The 22,840-nt window shown below is 42.4% G+C and overlaps 1 protein-coding gene and 1 non-coding gene across 5 annotated transcripts in view; both read left to right on the forward strand.

The window, feature by feature from the left end:
* Nucleotides 1–22,840, forward strand: part of ITPRID2 (ITPR interacting domain containing 2) — a 70,830-nt gene that overhangs the window by 44,492 nt on the left and 3,498 nt on the right. For 2 of the 4 annotated variants that reach the window (XM_038751102.1, XM_038751105.1), the window contains 7 exons: nt 808–1,998; nt 4,899–4,976; nt 5,070–5,197; nt 11,602–11,752; nt 13,083–13,148; nt 13,852–14,316; nt 22,576–22,700. In XM_038751102.1, coding sequence (XP_038607030.1) covers nt 808–1,998; nt 4,899–4,976; nt 5,070–5,197; nt 11,602–11,752; nt 13,083–13,148; nt 13,852–14,316; nt 22,576–22,686 — 2,190 coding nt within the window. In that variant the 3' untranslated portion in view covers nt 22,687–22,700. The remainder of the gene's footprint in view (nt 1–807; nt 1,999–4,898; nt 4,977–5,069; nt 5,198–11,601; nt 11,753–13,082; nt 13,149–13,851; nt 14,317–22,575; nt 22,701–22,840) is intronic. The other 2 variants (XM_038751103.1, XM_038751104.1) reach the window with 2 other exon arrangements.
* LOC119932621 lies at nt 9,672–9,778 on the forward strand. The gene has a single exon (XR_005452367.1). It is a non-coding gene; the product is annotated as a U6 spliceosomal RNA (small nuclear RNA).

Genomic DNA, 22,840 nt, shown 5'->3' on the forward strand with positions numbered 1-22,840 from the left:
CTCTGACTCCCAAGCATGCACCCTTATTATGTGCATCTATTAATAGCACCTTTCTCTCAAAATCCCATCATTTAAGATTCTAATCTAAGAAAAGTCTGTATTTTGTGTATTGTGATGGTCAGTTTTTAGTTTAGGCAGCTATTTCTAGTTGTGTGTTTATTGATGTAGTACCATTTAAGTGGACAATTTCTCAGCTCATTTTTAAGCTCGATTTACCTCATGGCTCGTTTGCTTATTATACTGGCAGTCCTCCACTTAAGGCACTGAGAGTTATAAGAATAATAATGGTATTTTTAATGGTATTTGTTAAGAGCTTACTATGTGCAAAGCACTGTTCTAAGTACTGGTGATCAGGTTGTCCCACGTGGGGCTCACAGTCTTCATCCCCATTTTACAGATGAGGGAACTGAGGCACAGAGAAGTGAAGTGACTTGCCCAAAGTCGCACAGCTGATTCAAACCCATGTCCTCTGACTCCCAAGCCTGGGTTCTTTCCATTCAGCCACGCTTACTGTGTGCCAAACATTGTTCTAGCACTGGGGTAGCACTTGGTGTTTTTAAATTTACATCGTTTCCCCTTTACAACACATCAGCTTGACTTTCCAACACCAGCCTTCCTTATGGCACTAGCTGCAGAGGAGGGGTGGGATGAGGAAGTGTATGACAGCCCCAGGAAAATTGGCAAATAGTTCAGAAGCAGCAATTCACTTAAACCCCACTGGCGTTGGCTGAGTTTGGGTGATTTCTCTAGCTGTTCCAGGCCCTTTGACCCCTCTCCATTCTTCCTTCCGATCCGTCCCCCCTCCAGGTCCATGAGCCGTTGCAAGCCATGGGCAGCAGCGCCGACAGCTGCGACAGTGAAATAACAGTGACGTCTCTGGGTGAAGGGCTCGCCACCCCGACGGCTAGCGGGCAGCCTTACTTTAATGAATCTGAAGAGGAGCCCCTCACCCCTCCCCCAGAAGAAGCCCAAAAGACAGGAATGGTTCCTGACGGAGGAAGGCCAACTAATGAGGACATCCTAAAGTGTGAGACTGAGCTTGGTAAAGGAAGTAAACCATCAGATAGCAGGCAAGGGGGCCTTGTTTCCCAGAGCGAAGACGAGTCATCTCCGGGAGAGGAGTTTCAGTTACCTAGGGAAAATAGTGCCGAGAGCGAGCCCGATAAAAGCAGCGAGTACGAGTTCACGGAATACACGACACATCACATCCTCAAATCCTTGGCTTCTATCGAGGATAAACGTGCCGCTCAGGGCGCCGAAGACGCGATCGTAGCCGCCTCTTCCATAGATAGGGTCAACATCGCTCTGCAGAGGGCCGAAATGAAAGTCTGCAGCCTCTCCGATCCCAGGGTTGGGCGGAACTTAATGAAATCGAAAGACCTGCTGAAACAGAGGTACCAGTTTGCCAAGTCGGGCTACCCGCTGAGGAGATCCCAGTCTCTACCGACCACCTTGCTGAGTCCGGTGAGGGTCGTGTCTTCCGTCAACGTCCGGCTGGCTCCCGGGAGAGAGACCAGGTGCAGTCCACCCTCTTTCACCTACAAGTTCGCATCCGAGGAAGAGAAGGAGCTGGACAATCAGGCCCGGAAGCAAATCCAGCAGTCCACGGTCAAATCGACCCTCTTCATCTCTCCGCCTGTGAAGAAAGAGGGCACGCAGACCGAAACAAGTGGGCCCACAGCGGAAGCCGGTCTGCGTCGGGCTCCGCAGTTTGTCCCGGCGTGTATTTCTCAGTCCACCTGTTCGCTCCCTTCCGTCCACTTGGACTGGCAAGAGAGGCCTCTGTGTGAACACATGAGAACGCTGAGCTCCCACAGTGTCCCCAGTATGTCGGCCAATTCCTGCGCTGCGTTGGCTTCCCCATTGGGGTGTCCCTACTCACACAGACATGGCTGTTTCCCTTATCGCGTGGCCACCGTGAACCCTCCTTCGGCCATAGAGATGCAGCTGCGGAGAGTGCTGCACGACATCAGAAACTCCCTGCAGAATCTCTCTCAGGTACGTTCCCATCTTCTGGGCCACTTTTTGTTGTTTAATAATATAAACTATGGCGTTTGTTTAGCACTGACTACATGCCAGGCACTGTTCTAAGCGCTGGGGTGGTTACAAGCAAATCAGGTTGAATGCAGTCTCTGTCCCACCTGGGGCTCACAGGCTTTTTACAGATGAGGGAACTGAGGCCCAGAGAAGTGAGGTGACTTGCCCGAGGTCACACAGCAGACCAGGGGTGGAGCTGGGATTAGAACCCAGGTCCTTCTGACTCCCAAGCCTGTTCTCTAAGCTTTAGGGAGAATTCAGCACAACAGAATTAGCCGACACACTCTGCCCATAGCAAGCTTATGTTTTAGAGTCAGTGAAGTCCTCGGGGGCAGGAAACGTTTCTACTGAATCTTTTGTACCATATTCTCCCTTGCATTTATTACTATGCTCGGCACCCAGTAAACAATAAATACCACTAATTGATTTTAGAATTCACAATGGTTAAACTCTAGGTGTTTTGATACTACGATTCTAATTCATTCATTCAGTCGTATGTATCGAGCGCTTAATTGTGTGCCGAGCCCCGTACTAAGTGCTTGGGAGAGTACGATATAACAATAAACGGACACATTCCCTTCCCACAACAAGCTTACAGTCTGGAGGGGGGGAGACAGCCATCAATACAGATAAATACAAATAAATTACAGATATGTACACAAATGCTATGGGGATGGGAGGCGGGAAGTGCAAAGATAACAAGTCAGGTCGATGCAGAAGAGTGGGAAGAGGAAAGGAAGGGCTCTGTCTGGGAAAGCCTCTTGGAGGAGAAGTAGGGGAGAGTAATTGTTGGATTTGAGGAGGGAGGGTGTTCCAGGCCAGAGGTACTGATAACTCTTATTTTTCTTACTGAGGGCAATTATATCATAAATGTCACACATTCCAAGTTCCATCTTCTGTGGCAGAGGATTTTGTCAAACTAAATTCTGCTGATTTCATAACAATATGCATATTAATTATTTTTGTCAGTGTTTAATTTTAATTGATCAAGTCTTTGTCAGTTTGTGATATATTTATGAACGCCAGGTCCACAATTGTAAGACACTGTTCTTTGACACATTTTCTGCATTTTGCCTCCTTTGTAAATATTAGTTATGTGTCCTTGAAAATTTGATTATTTTGCATTGAAAGTTGGTATGAATATTAAGAACTTTAAGCTCTGTCTCTTGACTGTTAGCTCGTTATGGACAGGGAACATGTCTGTTAATTTTGTTGTACTCTCCCAAGCGCTTAATATACTGCTCTGCTCATAGTAAGTGCTCAATGAATACAATTGATTGAAAGAAAAGAGAAGTAGAGTTGCCCAGTGGAAAGAGCACGGGCCTGAGAGTCAAAAGACTTGGGTTCTAATCCCAGCTCTGCCACGTATCTGCTGTGTGACCTTGGGTGAGTCACTTAATTTCTCTGTGCTTCATTTCCCTCATCTGTGACATGAAGATTGACTGTAAACCCCAAGTGGGATATGAACTGTGTCTGACTCATTATCTTGTATCTACCCCAGTTCTTAACACTTTGCCGGGCACACAGTAAGCGCCGAACAAATACCATTAAAAAAAAGAGTGAAAATCTACTTTGGAAGCAGAAATAAAAATCACATATGATGGTGTCTTTTTGCTTAGATTTTTCATTTTAAAGTCTGAATAATCTGGATTCCTCCAGTTTTGTAACTGAACCATGCAAGATTCACTCAGTCGTATTTTTTGAGTACTTACTGTGTGCAGAGGACTGTAATAAGCGCTTGGAGAAGTACGGTACAACAATGAACAGTGACATTCCCTCCCCACAACAAGCTTACAGTCTTGAGGGTACAAGTTCACTTGGTTTCTGAAGCAGCTGGACCAGAATCAGGTTACCTACCAAAGGGTGGCATATATTATAAATGATGAATCAATCAATGGTATTTATTGAGTGCTTACTATGTGAAGAGCATTGTACTAAATGATCAAGAGAGTATGACACAACAGAATGAATAAAATGTAGACACTAAAGCATCAATTAATGGTATTTATTGAGTGCTTCCTATGTGAAGAGCACCATACCAAACAATCGAGAGAGTACAATAGACTGAATAAAACGTTGATGATGAAGAATCCATCGATGGTATTGATTGAGCACTTACTGTGTGCAGAGCTCTGTGCTAAATGACTGAGTACAATATTAAAAAATTGCATGGTTATAGATTACAGTGGGACTCTGAGGTTGTCAGGATTTTGACCTGAGTCTGTATGGAGACCTCTGGCTCCAGATAATAATAATAATAGTAGTGATAGTATTTGTTAAGTGCTTGCTATGTGTCAAGCACTGTTCGAAGCACTGGGGTAGATTCAAGCTAATCGGGTTGGACATAGTCCCTGTCCCACATGGGGCTCACAGCTTTAATCCCTATTTTACAGATGAGGTTACTGAGGCAGAGAAGTTAAGTGACTAGCCCAAAGTCACACCGAAGACAAGTGGTGGATCTGGGATTAGAACCCAGGTCTTTCTCCACTAAGCCACACTACTTCTCTGTGTTACTTAACCCATGACCTTGGATAAGTCCCAGCCCCTCTGGGCCTGTTTCTTCATCTGTTTAATAGACATAAAATCCCTGCTCTTCCTCCTTTTTAGAGTATAAATGCTGCATGGGGAAGGGACTATGTCAGTTCTGCTTGTATTTTACTTACCCCATCACTTAGTACAGTTCTTGACATTTAGTGAGTGCTTGCAGTTGGGAAAATAGATAAAACTTTTTAAAAAATCCATATTGTTGAAGGAGAAAAATAGGATAAGATCAAAAATATACCAAATTCATAGCATGAAATACTCAGAATTTAGTGGAATTGGAAAGTTTGTAATTAATTATCCTCTGAATTTTTTTGTAGTATCCAGTGATAAGAGGGCATGATCTTTCTTCTCCTCCATATAATACTCAGAGATCCTCTCTTCTACCTCTTTATGAAGTAAGTGACTCACAAAACCATCTGAGATTTACCGAAAATTGGAATCAATTTTGAAGTTTATAAGTGCAACTTTGTGCTATTTTTTTTTTCTAGAATACTTTTCAGGAATTACAAGTAATGAGGCGGAGTCTGAATTTGTTTAGAACACAAATGATGGATTTAGAATTAACTATGTTAAGGCAGCAAACAATGGTTTATCACCACATGACTGAAGAGGAAAGGTAAAAGTAAATTTGTCTTTATTTTTTAATTTAAAGAAATGTTTTTATCCCACAAAAAGTTATAAATGATTAGTTATTGGATTCATTTCTACGGTTATATATTCCTTTCTCTTTATCAGATATATTGGTTTTTTGCAGCTCAGTAATACATTTTTATTTTTTTTCCATTTAATTTCCTGTCCCTTTATGTGAAAGAAACTTTTACTTAGGACATTTTTGACTCTCCTCACTACTGTCTCCGTCTCTTTCCAACCAGTCCTTTCCTTCGAAACACACTTCACTAGTATTAACTAATTTGCCTTCCGAACATTACGGTGGAGAAGAACTATCATTTGTTTGGAATATGATACTGGTTACTGGGAGATTATATCCATAGATGATGATGATGGTATTTGTTAAGTGCTTACTATGTGCCAAGCACTGTTCTAAGTGCTCGGGTAGATACAAGGTAATCAGGTTGTCCCACGTGGGGCTCACAGTCTTAATCCCCATTTTACAGATGAGGTAACTGAGGCACAGAGAAGTGAAGTGACTTGCCCAAAGTCACACAGCTGATAAGTGGCAGAGCTGGGACTAGAACCCACGACCTCTGACTCCCAAGCCTGGGCTCTTTCCACTAAGTAGTTGTGCGTGTTGTTGAGAGAAAAATCTCTGTAGACTCACATACTTTATCCATGAAAATTTAGTATTCAATCAGTCAATCGATGATATTTATTGAGCACTTACTGTGTTCAAAGAATTATTCTAAGCACTTGGGAGAGTACAATACAAGAGAGTTAGCAGGCATGTTCGCTGTCCGTAATGGGCTTCCAGTCTAGAGGGAGAGACAGCCATTAATATGAGCAAATAATTTATTATAGATAACCTTCAAGTAAGCTCGTTATGAGCTTATAGTCTAGAGGAGGAGACAGACAGTAATATGAATAAATATGGGCAGGGAACATGTCTGCTAATTTCTCTTGTAATGTACTCTCCCAAGCACGCAGAACAGTGCTCTGCACATAATAAGCACACAATAAATTCCACTAATTGATTCTGGCCCCTTGATATTCAGCCTGAGCATTGCTCAGGATGTAACGATTAAGAGAGGGAAGTATATATCCTACTGCCAGAAAGACACATTCTTGTTTTTTGCAATAGTGGTGAGGGTTTGCATTGAGCCATCCACACTCTCCCACAGTTTCCATGTGCCCAGTAGCCCTCGTTGTGAGGCAGCAAGTAAGGAAAATGGGTGTAGTTTGCCTACTTTTGTGACCTCAGTAGCAACAGAACATGCTTTACTTTCTCCTTCTTTACTGAGCTTTGTTGAGCATTGTACTCTGAAGTGGCCTCCGGGAGTGTCTATTCACTTTCTGGTTAAAATCAAGGTAAATGGAAAATTGAGAACCAACCCCTCGCCACAAACAATTGCCACAACAAAAATTTAGGTGTATGTATGTTGTAAACTAGACAGATTGGAAATCAGACTGGAAATGGAAGCTAGCAGGAGCATCAGAGCAGGGTATATGCTGGCATAAGCAGTAATACTTTTACTTCTTGGGAGATATTTTTTTTTAATGGTATTTGTTAAGCACTTACTATGTGCCAGGCACTGTATTAAGCACTGAGGTAGATACAAGCTAATCAGGATGGACACAGTCCATGTCCCATATCGGGCTCAAAGTCTTAATCCACATTTTCCAGATGAGGTAAATGATGCATAGAGAAGTGACAAGACTTGCCCAATGTCAAACAGCAGACAAGTGGCAAAGCAGGGTTTAGAACTGATTTCCAGGCATGTGCTCTGCCCACTGGGTCATGCTGCTGCTTCTTCTGCACTCCTTTCCCTGCCTGTTGATTCTCTGAAACCCAGCAGGAAAAGAATTCCATGTGGTGAGGTACTGAGGTAAAAAAGAAGCTTAAGAAGAACTAATTGGGAGTTATTTTGTCCATTTCCCCCAAGCAAGGACTTAGGGTGCCCATGAAATTAAACATTTGTGGAGTGGTTTCTGGTAATCAGACAGTCAAGCTTTGCATTTGCAGCTTGCAACCTCAGTGGCTCTAAATATCTATCCAAAAACCTCAATCTTTATATCTTTTGTTGACATTCTTTCCCATTTGTAATATTGGTTAAATCTGGGTTTTGGCCATTATTCTGTTTTGGGAAGCTAGTTTGGCCCCGATTACTGGGGCCCTTCACAGATGAATCTGGGCTTCTGACGAGTTTGTAATCATGGATCGTCCCTTGGTTTACTCTGAATATTCGATGGTCAGTTTAAGTCCTGGCTTGGTGCTGGACTGCTCCATTTCAGTCGCTTGAAGAAAAACCTTCTGTGTCTAACAATATATAAATATTTGAGGGCCGAGATGACTAATGAGCTGCAGAGATTAGGAAGGCAGGAGATTTGTCAGGGAATGTTCCTACCGAAGGAGGAAACCATTTAAGAGTCGTATTAGGATGGGAGAAATGTGATTTGGGAGAGCAGGGATGCAAGAGCATTTTTGGCCAGTGGGTTGGTGAAAGGTAGAGGTCATCGGCTGGAGGCAAGAGGAGTCAGAGACTAAGGAGGTTTTCTTGGGAGGAGTGAAGAGTGTGAGCTGGAGTGTAGTGGGAGAGAAGAGCGGGTAGGAAAGAAGGATTCTGCCAGAGGAGAGCCTTGAAGCCAGCACTCAGGAATTTTGTCTTTTGTTTTTGGGTTGCTTTTTTTTATGAGAAGCAATGGTTATGCATCACAGATCTGTGAAGAAGTCTCCAACTTTAAATGGGTTGTAATTGAAGGAAAAATTTAATCCTGGATCTGAGGGTTCCACCTTTGGAATTAAGCTTTTTATTTAAGCTTCCAGTTCTGGATTCAGAAGTCTCTCTTTGTAATGGACTATTTTAATTTTGGCTGCCAATTCAGGAAAATTCCCTAAGAATTGACATTCTTTGACTATCAGCTCGAGTCTCTCTCTGTATTGGACTATTTTAATTTTGGCTGCCAATTCAGAAAAATTTCCTAAGAATTAACATTTTTGACTATCAGCTCGATTAAATTTAAAGAATGTGAATTATTTAATTGCTTTTCATTCCAACTAGTTTAAATCAGCCTATTTCACCTGGAACAGATATGACAAAAATTTATATCCTAGAGCCATGGTGTAGGGTCCTGGTTTATTTAAGCAACAAACCTATATTTTGTTGAGTTTTTTTAAAGAGACTAAATAGAAGGAATGATTAATATATGGCTTTGGATCTAGCCTGCCTTATCAGACACATTTTAAAACCTACCTAGAAAAGCAAAATGCATTTACATGAAGGATAAAGACACTTTACCAACTTCTGTTTTTTGGTCTGTTCAACATTTCTTCCCCCAGAAAAATAAGTAGAAAAACCAAGCAGTAGTACTTATTACTTATATCCATGCAGAACCCTATACTAAGCTCTTGGGAGAGTAAAATAGGGTTAATAGACATAATCCTTGACTTCAAGGAGTTTACAATCTGTGCTGTGAGGCTGAGGGAGGGGTGAATAGAGGGAACAAATCCAGGTGCATAGGTGAAGCCGGAGGGAGTGGAAGAATAGGAAATGAGGGCTTAGTCACGGAAGCCCTCTTGGAGGAGATGTGCCTTCAATAAGGCTCTGAAGGTGGGAATAATGATTGTCCGTTGGATATAAGCAATATGGGAATAATAATAATGGCATTTATTAAGCGCTTACTATGTGCAAAGCACTGTTCTAAGCGCTGGAAGCAGGATGGCCTGTGGATTGAGCACAGAACTGGGAGTCAGAAGGACCTGGGTTTTAATTCTGGCTCCACCTGCTGTGCGACCTGGGGCAAGTCACTTCACTTCTCTGGGCCTCAGTTTACCTCATGTGTAAAATGGGGATTAAGACTGTGAGGCCCAGGTGGGACATGGATTGTGTCCAAATTGATTAGTTTTGCCTCTACCCCAGCGCTTAGACTAGTGTCTGGCCCATGGTAAATGCTTAACAAATACCATTAAAAAAAATACAAAGAAGGAGGGCTTTCTAGGCCAAAGGCAAGACGTGGATGAGAGGTTGGCAGTGACGTAGATGAGACTGAGGTAAGTTGCTCTGTCACCTGTCTGCTGTGTTACCTTGGGCAAGTCACTTTACTTCTCTGCCTCAGTTTTCTCATCTGCAAAATGGGGATCGAATCCTACTCCCTCCTCCTTAGACTGTGGTCCCCTCCCGGTGCATCCAACCCGATTATCTTCTATCCACCCCAGCGCTCGAAACAGTCTTTGACACATAGTATATGCATTCAGCAGATTCCATAATCATTACGGGGCGAGGACCTGAGTGCTTAAAGGGTAAGGACTCAAGTACGTGCATGACCCAGGAGGGAGGAAAATGGTCGGGAGAGATTAGAGATTAGTCAGAGAAGGCTTCCCGAAGGAGATGTGGGTTTTAGGTGGGGCTTTGAAGAGAGTGAGTCGCGTGGGCTGCTGAATGTGCACGCAGAGGGAGCTCCAGGCGTAACGGAGGGTTGTGCTCGCTTCGGCAGCACATATACTGAAATTGGAACGATACAGAGAAGATTAGCATGGCCCCTGCGCAAGGATGACATGCAAATTCGTGAAGCGTTCCATGTTTTTACCTCGTTCTCGCCTGTCCCGCCGTCGACCCCCAGCCCACATCCTCCCCCGGGCCTGGAATGCCCTCCCTCTGCCCATCCGCCAAGCTAGCTCTCTTCCTCCCTTCAAGGCCCTACTGAGAGCTCACCTCCTCCAGGAGGCCTTCCCAGACTGAGCCCCTTCCTTCCTCTCCCCCTCGTCCCCCTCTCCATCCCCCCATCTTACCTCCTTCCCTTCCCCACAGCACCTGTATATATGTATATATGGTTGTACATATTTATTACTCTATTTATTTATTTATTTATTTTACTTGTACATTTCTATCCTATTTATTTTATTCTGTTGGTATGTTTGGTTCTGTTCTCTGTCTCCCCCTTTTAGACTGTGAGCCCACTGTTGGGTAGGGACTGTCTCTATGTGTTGCCAATTTGTACTTCCCAAGCGCTTAGTACAGTGTTCTGCACATAGTAAGCGCTCAATAAATACGATTGATTGATTGACTGATTGTAGGCAAGAAGTGGACTGGCAAGAGAGGTGAGAGTGAGGCACAGTGGGTAGGTCGCCGCGCTTCTTCTCTTTCAGGGTTTTAGTGAAGGGAAGCATTGAGTAACATTTTGCTTTCACCCTAACTGGCACGGCAGCCTAGCCTCTCTTGCCCCGACTTGAAGTTCGGCTGAAGTTACCTTTGCCCATTGTTACTTAGAATACTTTTCCCTGAAATCTTGTGGTGGTCAGTAGATTTTTTTTTTACGGTATTTGTTAACCACTTACCATGTTCCAGGCACTATACTAGGCGTTGGTGTAGATACAGGCTAATCAAATTGACTGTAAACTCGCTGTGGGGAGGGAATGTGTTTGTTTATTGTTCTATTGTACTCTCCCCAGTGCTTATTAATATTAATAATAATAATAATGGCATTTATAGAGAAGCAGCGTGGCTCAGTGGAAAGAGCCCGGGCTTTGGAGTCAGAGGTCATGGGTTTGAATTCCGGCTCCGCCACATGTCTGCTGTGTGACCTTGGGCAAGTCACTTAACTTCTCTGAGCCTCAGTTCCCTCATCTGTAAAATGGGGATTAAGACCGTGAGCCCCATGTGGGACAACCTGATCACCTTGTATCCCCCCAGCTCTTAGAACAGTGCTTTACACATAGTAAGTGCTTAACAAATGCCATTGTTATTAAGTGCTTACTATGTGCAAAGCACTGTTCTAAGCTCTGGGGAGGTTACAAGGTGATCAGGTTGTCCCACGGGGGGCTCACAGTCTTAATCCAGCACTTAGAACCGTGCTTTGCACATAGTAAGTGCTTAACAAATGCCATTATTATTATTACTATTATTAATCCCCATTTTACAGATGAGGGAACTGAGTCCCAGAGAAGTGAAGTGACTTGCCCAGAGTCACACAGCTGACAATTGGCAGAGCGGGATTTGAACCGATGACCTCTGACTCCAAAGCCCATGCTCTTTCCACTGAGCCACGCTGCTCCTCCAGTCCTCTGTACAGTCCTCAGTCCTAGTACAGTGCTCTGCACGCAGAAAGCGCTCAATAAATGTGAGTGAAATGCTGAATGAATATGAATGACACAGTCCATGTCCCAAATGGGGCTCACATTTTCAAACCCCATTTTACAAATGAGGTAACTGAGGGACAGAGAAGTCAAGTGAGTCACCCCAGGTCACACAGCAGACAAGTGGCAGAACCGGGATTAGAACCCAGATCCTTCTGACTCCCAGTCCCGCGGGAGTCCCTCCACTACACCATGCTGCTTCTTGTCGTACTGTTGCATGAAGGTGCTGCACCCCAGGGTAACCTATAAACCCGGGTGCTCATAATTGCTTCTAGGTATGAAGTTGATCAACTCCAGAGCTTGAGGAATTCAGTCCGCATGGAGCTTCAGGACCTAGAACTGCAGTTAGAAGAGCGTTTACTCGGGCTGGAGGAGCAACTCCGTACTGTGCATTTATCTTCGTCCTACCGGTCTCCCACTCTTATGGTGTGTATTGCATTTTCTTTGGTTTGCATCAGGTGTCTATTTGCACTGAAAAGATGTGAAATTTCTTTGCAAATGTTAGTCGATTTTATCGGAAATTATTCTGTCCCACTTTCTCTTTCGAGAGTTAAAACAATCACCAGTGGTATTTATTGAGTATTTACTGTGTGCAGAGCAATGTATTTAGGAGAAGATAATGCAACAGAGTTGGTAGATGTGTTTACTGTCCACAGTAAGATTGCAGTCTAAGGGGGGGGGGGGGGGGGGGGGGGGGGGGGGGGGGGACGACAATGGATCAGGAGGCTCAATTGTTGTTCTCCGTTACCCGGATTCAAACTTCAGAAAATGGAGAAATGAACTGCTATATAAGTAAATTTTATATGTAATTATGGTGAGCCCCAGGAACCGATATTTCATTCAGTTTTTACCCACTCTTTAGTGAGTCTCCTTATTTGTTCATTTCCTCTTGCTAACCTTGAGTCCTCTAATTTGTGCTTCACATTTTTGCATTTTGTTCATTCCTCTCCTGTCGTCATTTGCAACACAACTTTCTCCTGTTGCCTTCAGAACTGCCAGAATATCATTCATTGTGGAGCCTGTTGGTTCTCCCCTTAATTGTCTAAGTGGACCTTGTTCAAGAGATTAAACTTTTCAGACATTTTTCTTCTGCTCGCACTCATGTTTGCTGTCATTAAAGATACATTTTTTCTTTCGTTGTTCAACTTCAGAAATACTTTTATCATGCTGTACAGTCCCAGCAAAATTTGATGTCGACCACATGTACGTAGGTGACACCGTGAAAAACCAGTGAACTGCTTCTTTGTCTTTATATTTCTCACTGTCCAAGCTTATGGTGATCCATATCTTAGAGGTAGTTGGATATCATTGGATTCACTCTAATTCTAGCCAGCAACTCTTATTCACTCGGTAACTTAATGTTCTCAGTACTGTGGGAGAAAAGCTCGAGTGCCTCCCTGTGCATAAGTAGGAATTTGATAAATGTTTAAAGAAAGCAGGATAATATAGCATTTGCATTGTTGTGTCTCATATCTAAGTCCATTTTTATGTCCAATTTTAGTTCATTTTTAATGGAAGGGACCCTGTTGCATTGAAAAGCATAGGTTCATCCACATCAACCCAATCAAAATGATATCTAGTGTGCATTGTCTGTCACAAGCTACTCCAGTTTGTTAGGAGTCTGTGGAAGTCGAGGGTGTCATCTTTAACAGATAAGGCTGCTGGAGAATGTTACTTTGTCAATTGATTTTAAAATTTTATAGTCTGCCTCATTTTTTTAAAAAAAAAAACCTTTTAATTTTTCTTGCTCTTCCAGGGAATGTATGGAAGTAGAAGCACCGATAACTTGTCATGCCCTTCTCCATTGAATGTAATGGAACCAGTAAGAATCTGCTTTTAAATCATTGGGGAAGGGGATGATTCAAGAAAATGATATTTTCAGTTTCGAGCTTTTAGAATGTAGATAAAATAGCCTTTAAAACATATATAGCTAAATTCTGTCAGTGAGTGAAAAGCACTTTGGGGTTTCAAGTTAGGCAATTTTGGAGGTACGGTAACTCTCTGAGTTTAGCAGAGAATTAATTTATCCTCATCGAAAGAGGGATTAGTAGGGAAAAAGTTTACTTTAGAGCCGGATCTACCTTATACTGGGTGTGGAATTCAAAGAATTACCGATCTCATGAAAAATTCTGATTTTCCCTTGAAATCTTGGATTCATTGCAAAGAAGGAAACTGTCTGAAGGTGGAGGTGTTGCATTTTTCAATCTTATTTCAGGATGCTTGTATCTATTTCAAAGACAAATCCCATGAGACATGATATTCATAATGCTATATTTTACTGGCTTTATTTTGCCTTTGTCAGTTTTCATTGAATTGTGAATGTTTCATTTTTTCTCATAAAGAAAATGATGTATAATCAATCACTGAATGAAAAACAGATATGCCTGCTGCAGATGTGCATGTGATTCTGCAATGTTAGGGATCCTTGCCCCCCCCCCCCCCTTCTTTTCTTTTAAGGTGATAATCACAAAGTGGCAAACATAATTTCAGAAGAGAAGAATGACTCGATTTCTCTGAATCTCTAGGTCACCGAACTGATGCGAGAGCAGTCGTTTTTGAGGTCCGAACTCGGTTTGGGTCTGGGAGAGCTGGGGATTGAAATCCCTCCGGCCGAAGGTTCGGAATCCATTTTCTCCCAAGCAACCTCGGATTCTTCTTCAGTCTGTTCTGGTCCGTCTCAGCTGAATAAAAGAGGTGGTGTGAGTTGTGTCGATTCGCCTGGCAAGACCAGGATCCATTCAGTGCCAGGCAAGAAGGTATTCCGAGCCTCCGTGGCCCTAACGCCAACTGCCCCTTCCCGCGCAAGCCCTGGACAATCCGCTCAGGATCCCGAAAATTCCGAGGGAGCGGGAGGAGCTGAGGCGGCGGCGGGATCCGTGGAGTCTAAATCTGAGACAGAACAAAAACGAGCCAAAGTCTCATTGGGGCCAACGGCTGAGGAGATCCAGAAAAGCATCGAGCAAGACGAGTTGCAACAAGTCATACGGGAAGTGAGTACATCTGCGTCTTCACGGTATAATTTTGCCGTTGTCACTTCTAGAGGGGAGTAACGTAACCGGTCGGGAAACTATTATTTGTGTTTTTAACCTCCTCTTCCTGAAAAGGGAAGTCTTCAGTCAGCCCACGTCGAAACACTTTTTAGAAGATTTTCAGGCTGTGGCTTCATTGAGTAAATAGTTTTTCTCTTCGGGTATTGCTCCTTTAAAGACGAAGGGAGGTATTTTCTTTTTTCTAAATGAGTTGTCAATTCACTGAACCCATTATTGTTTTCAGTGCAGCTGATTCATCCAGTTCTAAATGCTGCACATTAGATATCTGGCAGGCCATGTGAAATGAGCTGTGACTTAGTGCAAACCGACTTTGAAGATAGAGCTTACAGAATCTTAAAGAATTCAGCTTTTTGTATTTTTCTGTAGAATCCATAAAAATATTCAAAGTGAGCTTATAGAACTAGGCCTTTTGGTACTTTCTGATCTTTCACATTTGGGGAAGTCATGACCACAATGCTGGGTAAAAATGGGAATACATATTATCGGAAAATCTATATGTACAAATTAATCTATTGAATTGTAAAATTAATTGTGATATTAAGTGCTTATCTGGGTGCCAAGCACTCGGCTAAGCACTGGGGTAGATACAAGATAATCGGGTCCCACGTTGGGCTAACAGTCTAAGTAGGAGGGAGAGCAGGAATCGAATCCTCATTCTGCTGATGAGGAAACTGAAACACAGAGAAGTTAAGTGATTTGCCCAAGGTCACACAGCAGGTACATGGCAAAGCTGGGATTGGAACCCAGATCTTCCGACTCAGGCCTCAGAAAGTTCTCAACAGAGTCCAGCTGATAGACATTTTCAGATGTTACCTTCCCAGAGCCTAGTTCTCCAGCCTTTATTATGCCTGGTAGAGATTAAATACTTGCTATATTCATTCAATAGTATTTATTGAGCACTTACTGTGTGCAGAGCACTGTACTAAGCGCTTGGGAAGTACAATTGCTATATGCAGCATTGCATAGTGGATAGAGCCTGGGCCTGGGTCATAGGTTCTAATTCCGGCTCCGCCATTTGTCTGCTGTGTGACTTTAGGCAAGTCACTTTATTTCTGTGCCTCAGTTCCCTTAACTGTAAAATGAGGATTAAGACTGTGAACCCCCTGTGGGATAGGGGCTGTGCCCAACCCTATTTGATTTAATCAACTTCAGCACGTAGTACAGTGCCTGGAACATAGTAAATGCTTTACAAATACCAAAATAATTATTGTTATTATCCTCAGGACTCTGATACATACAAGATAATCATATCAGACAGTCCCTATCCCTCCCAGAGCTCATAATACAAGAGATTCACAAAACAAACTCATAAACTCATTAGACTCTTTTAGGGCTCACGCTAAAGTTTTTATGGAAGAGACCTGTGCAAAATTGGTGCAGATGTTGAGTTTGACTCATGCTTCGGCAACATAATACTATTATTATTATTATTTAGGTTTATTGGGAATAAAGTTGATAGACCTCTGCTACCGAAATACTTTGACTTGAGGATAGTGAAGACCCCCCCTCCAGATAAATAATTTCCAATCTTACCAGTGCATCCAGTAACTGCATGGGGTGGAAAATTGAGTTGGTTAGGGCAACCAAAAGATTAGTTTTATGAGTAGAATGGAGGAGAATTCCATCATTTGGGTTTAACCCAGCATCTATAGGCGTCTTAAATATTGCTTCTCTGTTACCGTGTGGCATAGTGGATAATAATGATAATTATGATATTTGTTGAGTGCTTACTATGTGCTGGGCACTGTTCTAAGCACTGGGGTGGATGCAAGGAAATCAGGTTGGGCACAGCACTTGTCCCATGTGGGTCTCCCAGCGTCAATCCCTGTTTTACAGATGAGGTAACTGAGGCACAGAGAAGTGAAGCAATTTGCCCAAGGTCACACAGCAGACAAGTGGCGGAGCCGGAATTAGAACCCATGACCTTCTGACTTCCAGACATGTGTTCTATCCACTACAACTTCCAGGCATGTGCTCTATCCACTATTCCATGGTGCTTCAGTGGATAGAACTCGGGCCCGGGAGTCAGGAGGTCATGTGTGCACTGCATTGTACTAACTCCTTCAGCTACTTCACAAAATTTGGTAAAATTGTCACGGTGCTGTCTTTGGGGGTGGTCTGAAAAGTTTAACGTTCTTTCATTGCCATCATTGCAGCTGTTCAGAGCAGTTAGTGATAAACCAGTTTTTTTCTAACTCCCTTTACCAAAGGGTGGAAAGTGTTTGTGAAGGTGACGTTATTTGATTTTTGAAAAGGCACCTCAGTGTGTGAAAAGGCTTCCATCAGGATTGGATTCTATCCTTCTAAAGCGACTCAGTACAGTGCCTGGCACTTAGTAAGCACTTAGGGGCCTGAGAAAGATTCAGTAGAAATAATATGGTGTTTCCCTTGCACTAAAGAAGCGTACAGTGCAGTGGATAACGATCACTTCCCATCAGTCAGGTAAGCCATCTCCTTAGAATGACTTGGCTGTCTGGGGAGGTTCATCGAACTCTTTCATACCATCCTAGTAGGATGTCTTTTCCTGCAACCCAAAGTTTAGGGGCTGTCCCTAAGTAATTTTCATTCATAATGGAGAAATTTGCCTGCTGATGAGGGTTTGCCTCATAAAGAGTTTTGTAATTCCTTATGTGGCTATTTAGTGTGCTCTCCCAAGCACTTAGTGCAATGCAGTGCACACATTAAGCACTCAATAAATACCTTTGCTTGATTGATAATTTACCTAAATTTAAATCCACAGTTCTAAAGTGGCTATATAAGGGCCTTTTCTGTTTCTTTGGCATCAAAATACATAGGACTCTTAGTGCTATGAATCAGCTATTAAGCAAATTCCACTTATCCCACCCTCCCAGTGTTTACTGGCCATTTATCCTGCTTAACAAAGGCTCCATTCAGGGAGGGAGATTCAAGCCTGAAACGGGAACAGGTCTGCAGGTGAGGATTAGGACCTTTGGCAGAAATATTTGGGGAAGTTTTCTTAATGAATAGCTGCCAGGTACAGGTACATTGCGTCTGTCCTGCTTTTATATGCAGAAGTAACATCACATGGGCTAAACTGAAAAAAAAAAAAAGTGATTTCATGCTTAGCAATGCATTAATGCAGAGGAGTTCAATTTCCATGACAGAGCATTAAAAGATGTGCTTTTAAGAATACATTTTTGATGCATTGTTCACAGTCACTGAGCCTTTATTAGACCAAAAATTCCACCCCCTCTCTAGATCTGCCTGACCTTATGTTGAGAGGGGAAAAAAAGAGTACATAGTGTCTCAGAATATGTTTGGATGGATTATGATATATGTAACGCTGGTCAGAAACTTATGTTGAGAGGGGGAAAAAAGAGTACATAGTGTCTCAGAATATGTTTGGATGGATTATGATGTATGTATCGCTGGTCAGAAACTTTATGCTGGTATAAAAAATGCTATTTAGCTTAAGTGGACCTTTTCCCTCCACCAAGAAAATAACCGCAGTGTTGAATGTCAAAATACTGAACACTGGTTGCATTGTTGGAAGGGAATTCTTCTATGCCTCATTTAGATATCGATGCGTGGTGTGTGACTTTTGATTTACTTGTGCAGCCCCATACAAGACACTTTGTTTTGCTTTGTAAAATGGCTTGGTTTGCTTAAACCGGACTGGAATTTCATTCACACCATTGAAGAAATTCTTTTATATCTCGTGAAGGAGCTGTGGAGGGTAAGCTCCTTATGGGCAAAGACCAGGTTTAGCAGCACTATTGTATTGCACTCTCCCAAGCACATAGTGCTGTGCACACAGTAAGTCACCAGTAAGTACCATGGATTGATTGAGGGAAATGAGGGATTGAGGGGTGATGGCAGTGAGATTCAGGCAGCCTTTTCTCTGAAATCCCACACATTTTTGTCATCTGTAAAAATAAAAGGATGTTACTAATCAATAAATCAGTGATATTTGTTGAGCACTTTTAAGAACTTACTCTATACCAGGCACTAGGCTAGTGCTGGAGTAGGACACAGTCTGTGTACCACATGGAGCACTCGGTCTGAATCCCCATTTTCCAGATGAAGTAACTGAGGCCCAGAGAAGTGACTTGCCCAAGGTCACACAGCAGACAAGTTGCAAAGCCGGGATTAGAACTCAGGTCCTCTGATTCCCAGGCCTGGGCTCCAGCACTTAGAACAGTGATTGGCACATAGTAAGCGCTTAACAAATACCAACATTTCATTTCTTTCCACTAAGTCACACTGCTTCACACGAACTGTGTGCAGAGCACTGTACTAAAGCGCTTGGGAGAGTGCAATATAGCAGAGACATGCCCTGCCCTCAACAAGCTTACAGTCTAAAGGGGGAAGACAGGCATTAATATAAACAAATAAATTACTGATATGGACATAAGTGCCATAGGGCTGGGCGGGAGGGTGAATAAAGGGAGCAAGTCAGGGTGATGCAGAAGGGAGCAGAAGAGGAATGGAGCAGTTAGTCAGGGAAGGCCTCCAGGAGGGGATGCATCTTCAATAATAAAAATAATAATAATGATGGCATTTTTAAGCACTTACTATGTGCAAAGCACTGTTCTAAGCGCTGGGGAGGTTACAAGGTGATCAGGTTGTCCCCCGGGGGGCTCACAGTCTTCATCCCCATTTTACAGATGAGGGAACTGAGGCCCAGAGAAGTTAAGTGACCTGCGCAAGGTCACACAGCTGACAGTTGGTGGAGCCGGGATTTGAACCCATGACCTCTGACTCCAAAGCCCGAGCTCTTTCCACTGAGCCACGCTGCTTCTCAAGAAGTCTTTGAAGGGAGAGGGAGAGTAATTGTCGAATATGAGGAGGGAAGGCATTCCAGGCCAGAGGCAGGATGTGGGCAAGAGGTCGGCGGTGAGAAATATGGGTGGCGATAGTATCCGTTCTGTCAAATATCTAGGGTCTTGTACTGCATTTATGTAACTTTGTCCCTCTCCAACTTATTACCGAAGAATAAGAGGTCATTTTTGGAAATATTTCAATTATAATGTACTCAGGATGTCCTTAGGATCATTTTAGGAAATGGTTAGGGCCGACAGGAAAGCATGGAAATGTTAGAATTTTTAAAAGCTAGATGAGAGTGGTATCTCTGGTGCTAATTTGGGAAAGCACTATCATTCTATTTTAGGAAGTGTACATTTCTAAATGTTTGCAAAGGGGCATTTAGAAGGTGATGTTGTATCATGGGGAGGAAGGGATTGATAAACACATCCAGCATTTGAGCTGTTCAAGAAAAACATTGTGGATATTTAGCCCTGTCCAGTGATAAAGAAGGAAATGTGTATTCAACCAGATTGTTTGTTTTTTCTTTTAATAATGACAAGTGTAGATTCCCTCACCATTCATTCATTCAATCATATTTATTGAGCACTTACTGTGTGCAGAGCACTGTAGTAAGTGCTTGGGAAGTACAAGTTGGCAACATTTAGAGACATTCCCTACCCAACAATGGGCTCACAGTCTAGAAGGGGGAGACAGACAACAAAACATGTGGACAGGTGTCAGGTCATCAGAATAAATAAAAATAAAGCTAGGTGCACATTATTAACAAAATAAATAGAATAGTAAATATGTACAAGTAAAATAAATAGAGTAATAAATCTGTACAAATATATACAGGTGCTGTGGGGAGGAGAAGGAGGTAGGGCAGGGGGGATGGGGAGGAGGAGAGAAAAAAGGGGGCTCAGTCTGGGAAAAGGGGGGCTCAGTCTGGGGCTCACCACATCCACGATTCTAATTTTTCCCTTCTGATATTTATAATTGTATTTTTGGAGCATGCCTCTAATGGTTTATCTAATGAATTTTGGCGTTTTATCAACTCTGTTAAAAAGCACAGAGGATGGTTATCTCACCCCAATTAATTGATGACCCTATTAGGTATATCTTCAGTTTCTGGGTATAAACAGTTAACCAAGGTAAGACTCTTTTGCCACTAATGGTTTAGGGTTTAAATTATCTCTCAGTAAAAGCCAAGGGTAAATACTCTGTTGATTGTCTTGCTTCAGTTGCCTTACATTATCACTTGGTTATGTAAACACAAGAGAATGTAGGACAGTTCACCAAGACAATGGAAGGCGTTGAAGGATGTAAAAATCTAATCTCTTCGTAAATTCTTCACTGTCTTTTAGTCAAAATATTTAATTAAAAAGCCATTTGAGTTTTTTGATTTTTTTCTACTGCAAACCACAAGATTCTAATCAGAAAAAACTTAATTGTGTTTTATGTAATTGGAACCTTAATTTGAAGGAAAGAGAGTGTAGTCAGACACAACTTGAAAGGCATATTTATTCTTCGATTCAGGGTTGTGTGACACAAAAGAAACCATGAACTAGGGGGCAAGTGTAGTGCATGTGTATTTATAGCAATGAACCCACAGGAGTTGCATCATCATCATCATCATCATAATAATAATAATAATGGCATTTATTAAGCGCTTACTATGGGCAAAGCACTGTTCTAAGTGTTGGGGAGGTTACAAGGTGATCAGGTTGTCCCACGTGGGGGGGGGGGGTCACAGTTTTAATCCCCATTTTACAGATGAGGGAACTGAGGCACAGAGAAGTTAAGTGACTTGCCCAAAGTCACACAGCTGACAAGTGGCGGAGTCTGGATTTGAACCCATGACCTCTGACTCCAAAGCCCAGGCTCTTTCCAGTGAGCCACGCTTGCATCTACCCCAGTGTTTTATGCAATGCTTAGCACATAGTAAGCATGTAACAAATACCATTATCATCATCAAGGTGAAACATACTCAAAGTACGGTGAATTGAGATCTGTAATTAAAATTGAGTAAACAACATGACCAAATGGGTATATACAGGATGGTGAGATCCTATCTGTGTATAGTTTGGCCAAAAGACCAGTGCCTCTTGAATAATCTTTTCCACCCTGTTTGCTTATAATGTTCAATCAGTCAATCAGTAGTATTTATTGAGTGCTTACTGTATGCAGAGCACTTATGGATGGGGAATGTGTTTATTGTTATATGGTACTCTTCGAAGCACCTCTAATTCACTGGGAATTAGAACAGAGAGGAAGCTGATTCAATAGTCCAGACAACATCTCGTGAGTGACTGGATCAGGTTGGGGGCTGCTTGTATGGAAAGGAAGGAATGGATCCAGGAAATGTGAAGGAAAAAGACAAGATTTAGCAACAGAATAGATGGGAGATTTGAAAGAGAGTGAGGAGTCAAGGGTAATGCCAAGGTTATGGGCTTTTAGAGCAGAGGAAGATGGTGGGGTGATCAAATGGAAAAAACCTCTCCCGGCAAGAGGGAATGAAGCAGAGACAGGTGGCTAGCGGTGAGAGCAATGTAAAAATCTTGTCTCTTCCTCAGTTTTCTCATACTTCCGATTCATCAGTGCTTAGAACAGTGCGTTGCACATAGTAAGCGCTTAATAAATGCCATTATTATTATTATTATTTTGAAGGATTATCACTCATTGTTCAGAAGGTGAAAAAGATCAGGTTATGTTCAAGCGAGCTATTTCAGATGTGCAGCACATTGTCCCTTGCTTTAATAACCATCAATGACTTTGATGAGTTTCATTTCTTTCTGTACACCAACCTGTGTGAATATTAGCCATGCCACTTTCTTCCTTCTGGTATTCTAGCCGAGTACCCAGTAGTTCATTCATCCATTCAATCGCATTTACTGAGTGCAGAGCACTGTACTAAGCACTTGGGAGAGTACAATACAGCAATAACACAGACACATTCCCTGCCCACAACGAGCTGGCAAGTAGATGATCTGGTTCCTTAATTCTAGCAGTGAATTTGTACAACTCTGAACGGGAGTGCGTGAAATGTGCCCTACAATTTTCCAGGTGATAAAATGGGGAGACTCAAATCATTCTCCGGTGGAAGGAAAATCTGGAATGTAAAAGAACCCGAGAAAAAACCTCAGGAGACTCTGGTTTTTTGACTTGATGTTTTAAACCAAGATGTGCAGTTCCAGGAGAGTGCTATAGGGAAGGGTCAGCTCTGACTACTTTTAATTCTCTGGATTAGAAAATGTGTAAATGATGGCATCTGGCAGATAATGGCATTTGAAAATAGTGGGTGTAAAGTTTTGTCATGCTTTTAGGATACTTGTTCAGAAAGCCTGTGTTTGAAATCATTCTTTCGAACTGTTAAAAAAAGTTATTTTAGTATCTAATGGTTCTGATCCTTGTCTGTCTGTCTTTCTCTTCTAGATTAAAGATTCAATTGTAGGGGAAATCAGACGGGAAATTGTCAGTGGACTTTTAGCAGCTGTATCTTCCCCAAGTAGAACTACTAGTGTTAAGCAGGACCCAAAGCCATGAAATTGGTTGAACAGGTAATTTTTTTGGGGGGGGGTGTCTTTCATTTATTCATTCATTCATTCAGTCGAATTTGTTGAGCACTTACTGTATGCAAAGAACTCTACTAAGCACTTGAGAGAGTACAATACAACAAGAAACAGACATTCCCTGCCCC

The sequence above is a fragment of the Tachyglossus aculeatus genome, chromosome 9, assembly GCF_015852505.1.
Source record: "Tachyglossus aculeatus isolate mTacAcu1 chromosome 9, mTacAcu1.pri, whole genome shotgun sequence".
NCBI lineage: Eukaryota > Metazoa > Chordata > Mammalia > Monotremata > Tachyglossidae > Tachyglossus > Tachyglossus aculeatus.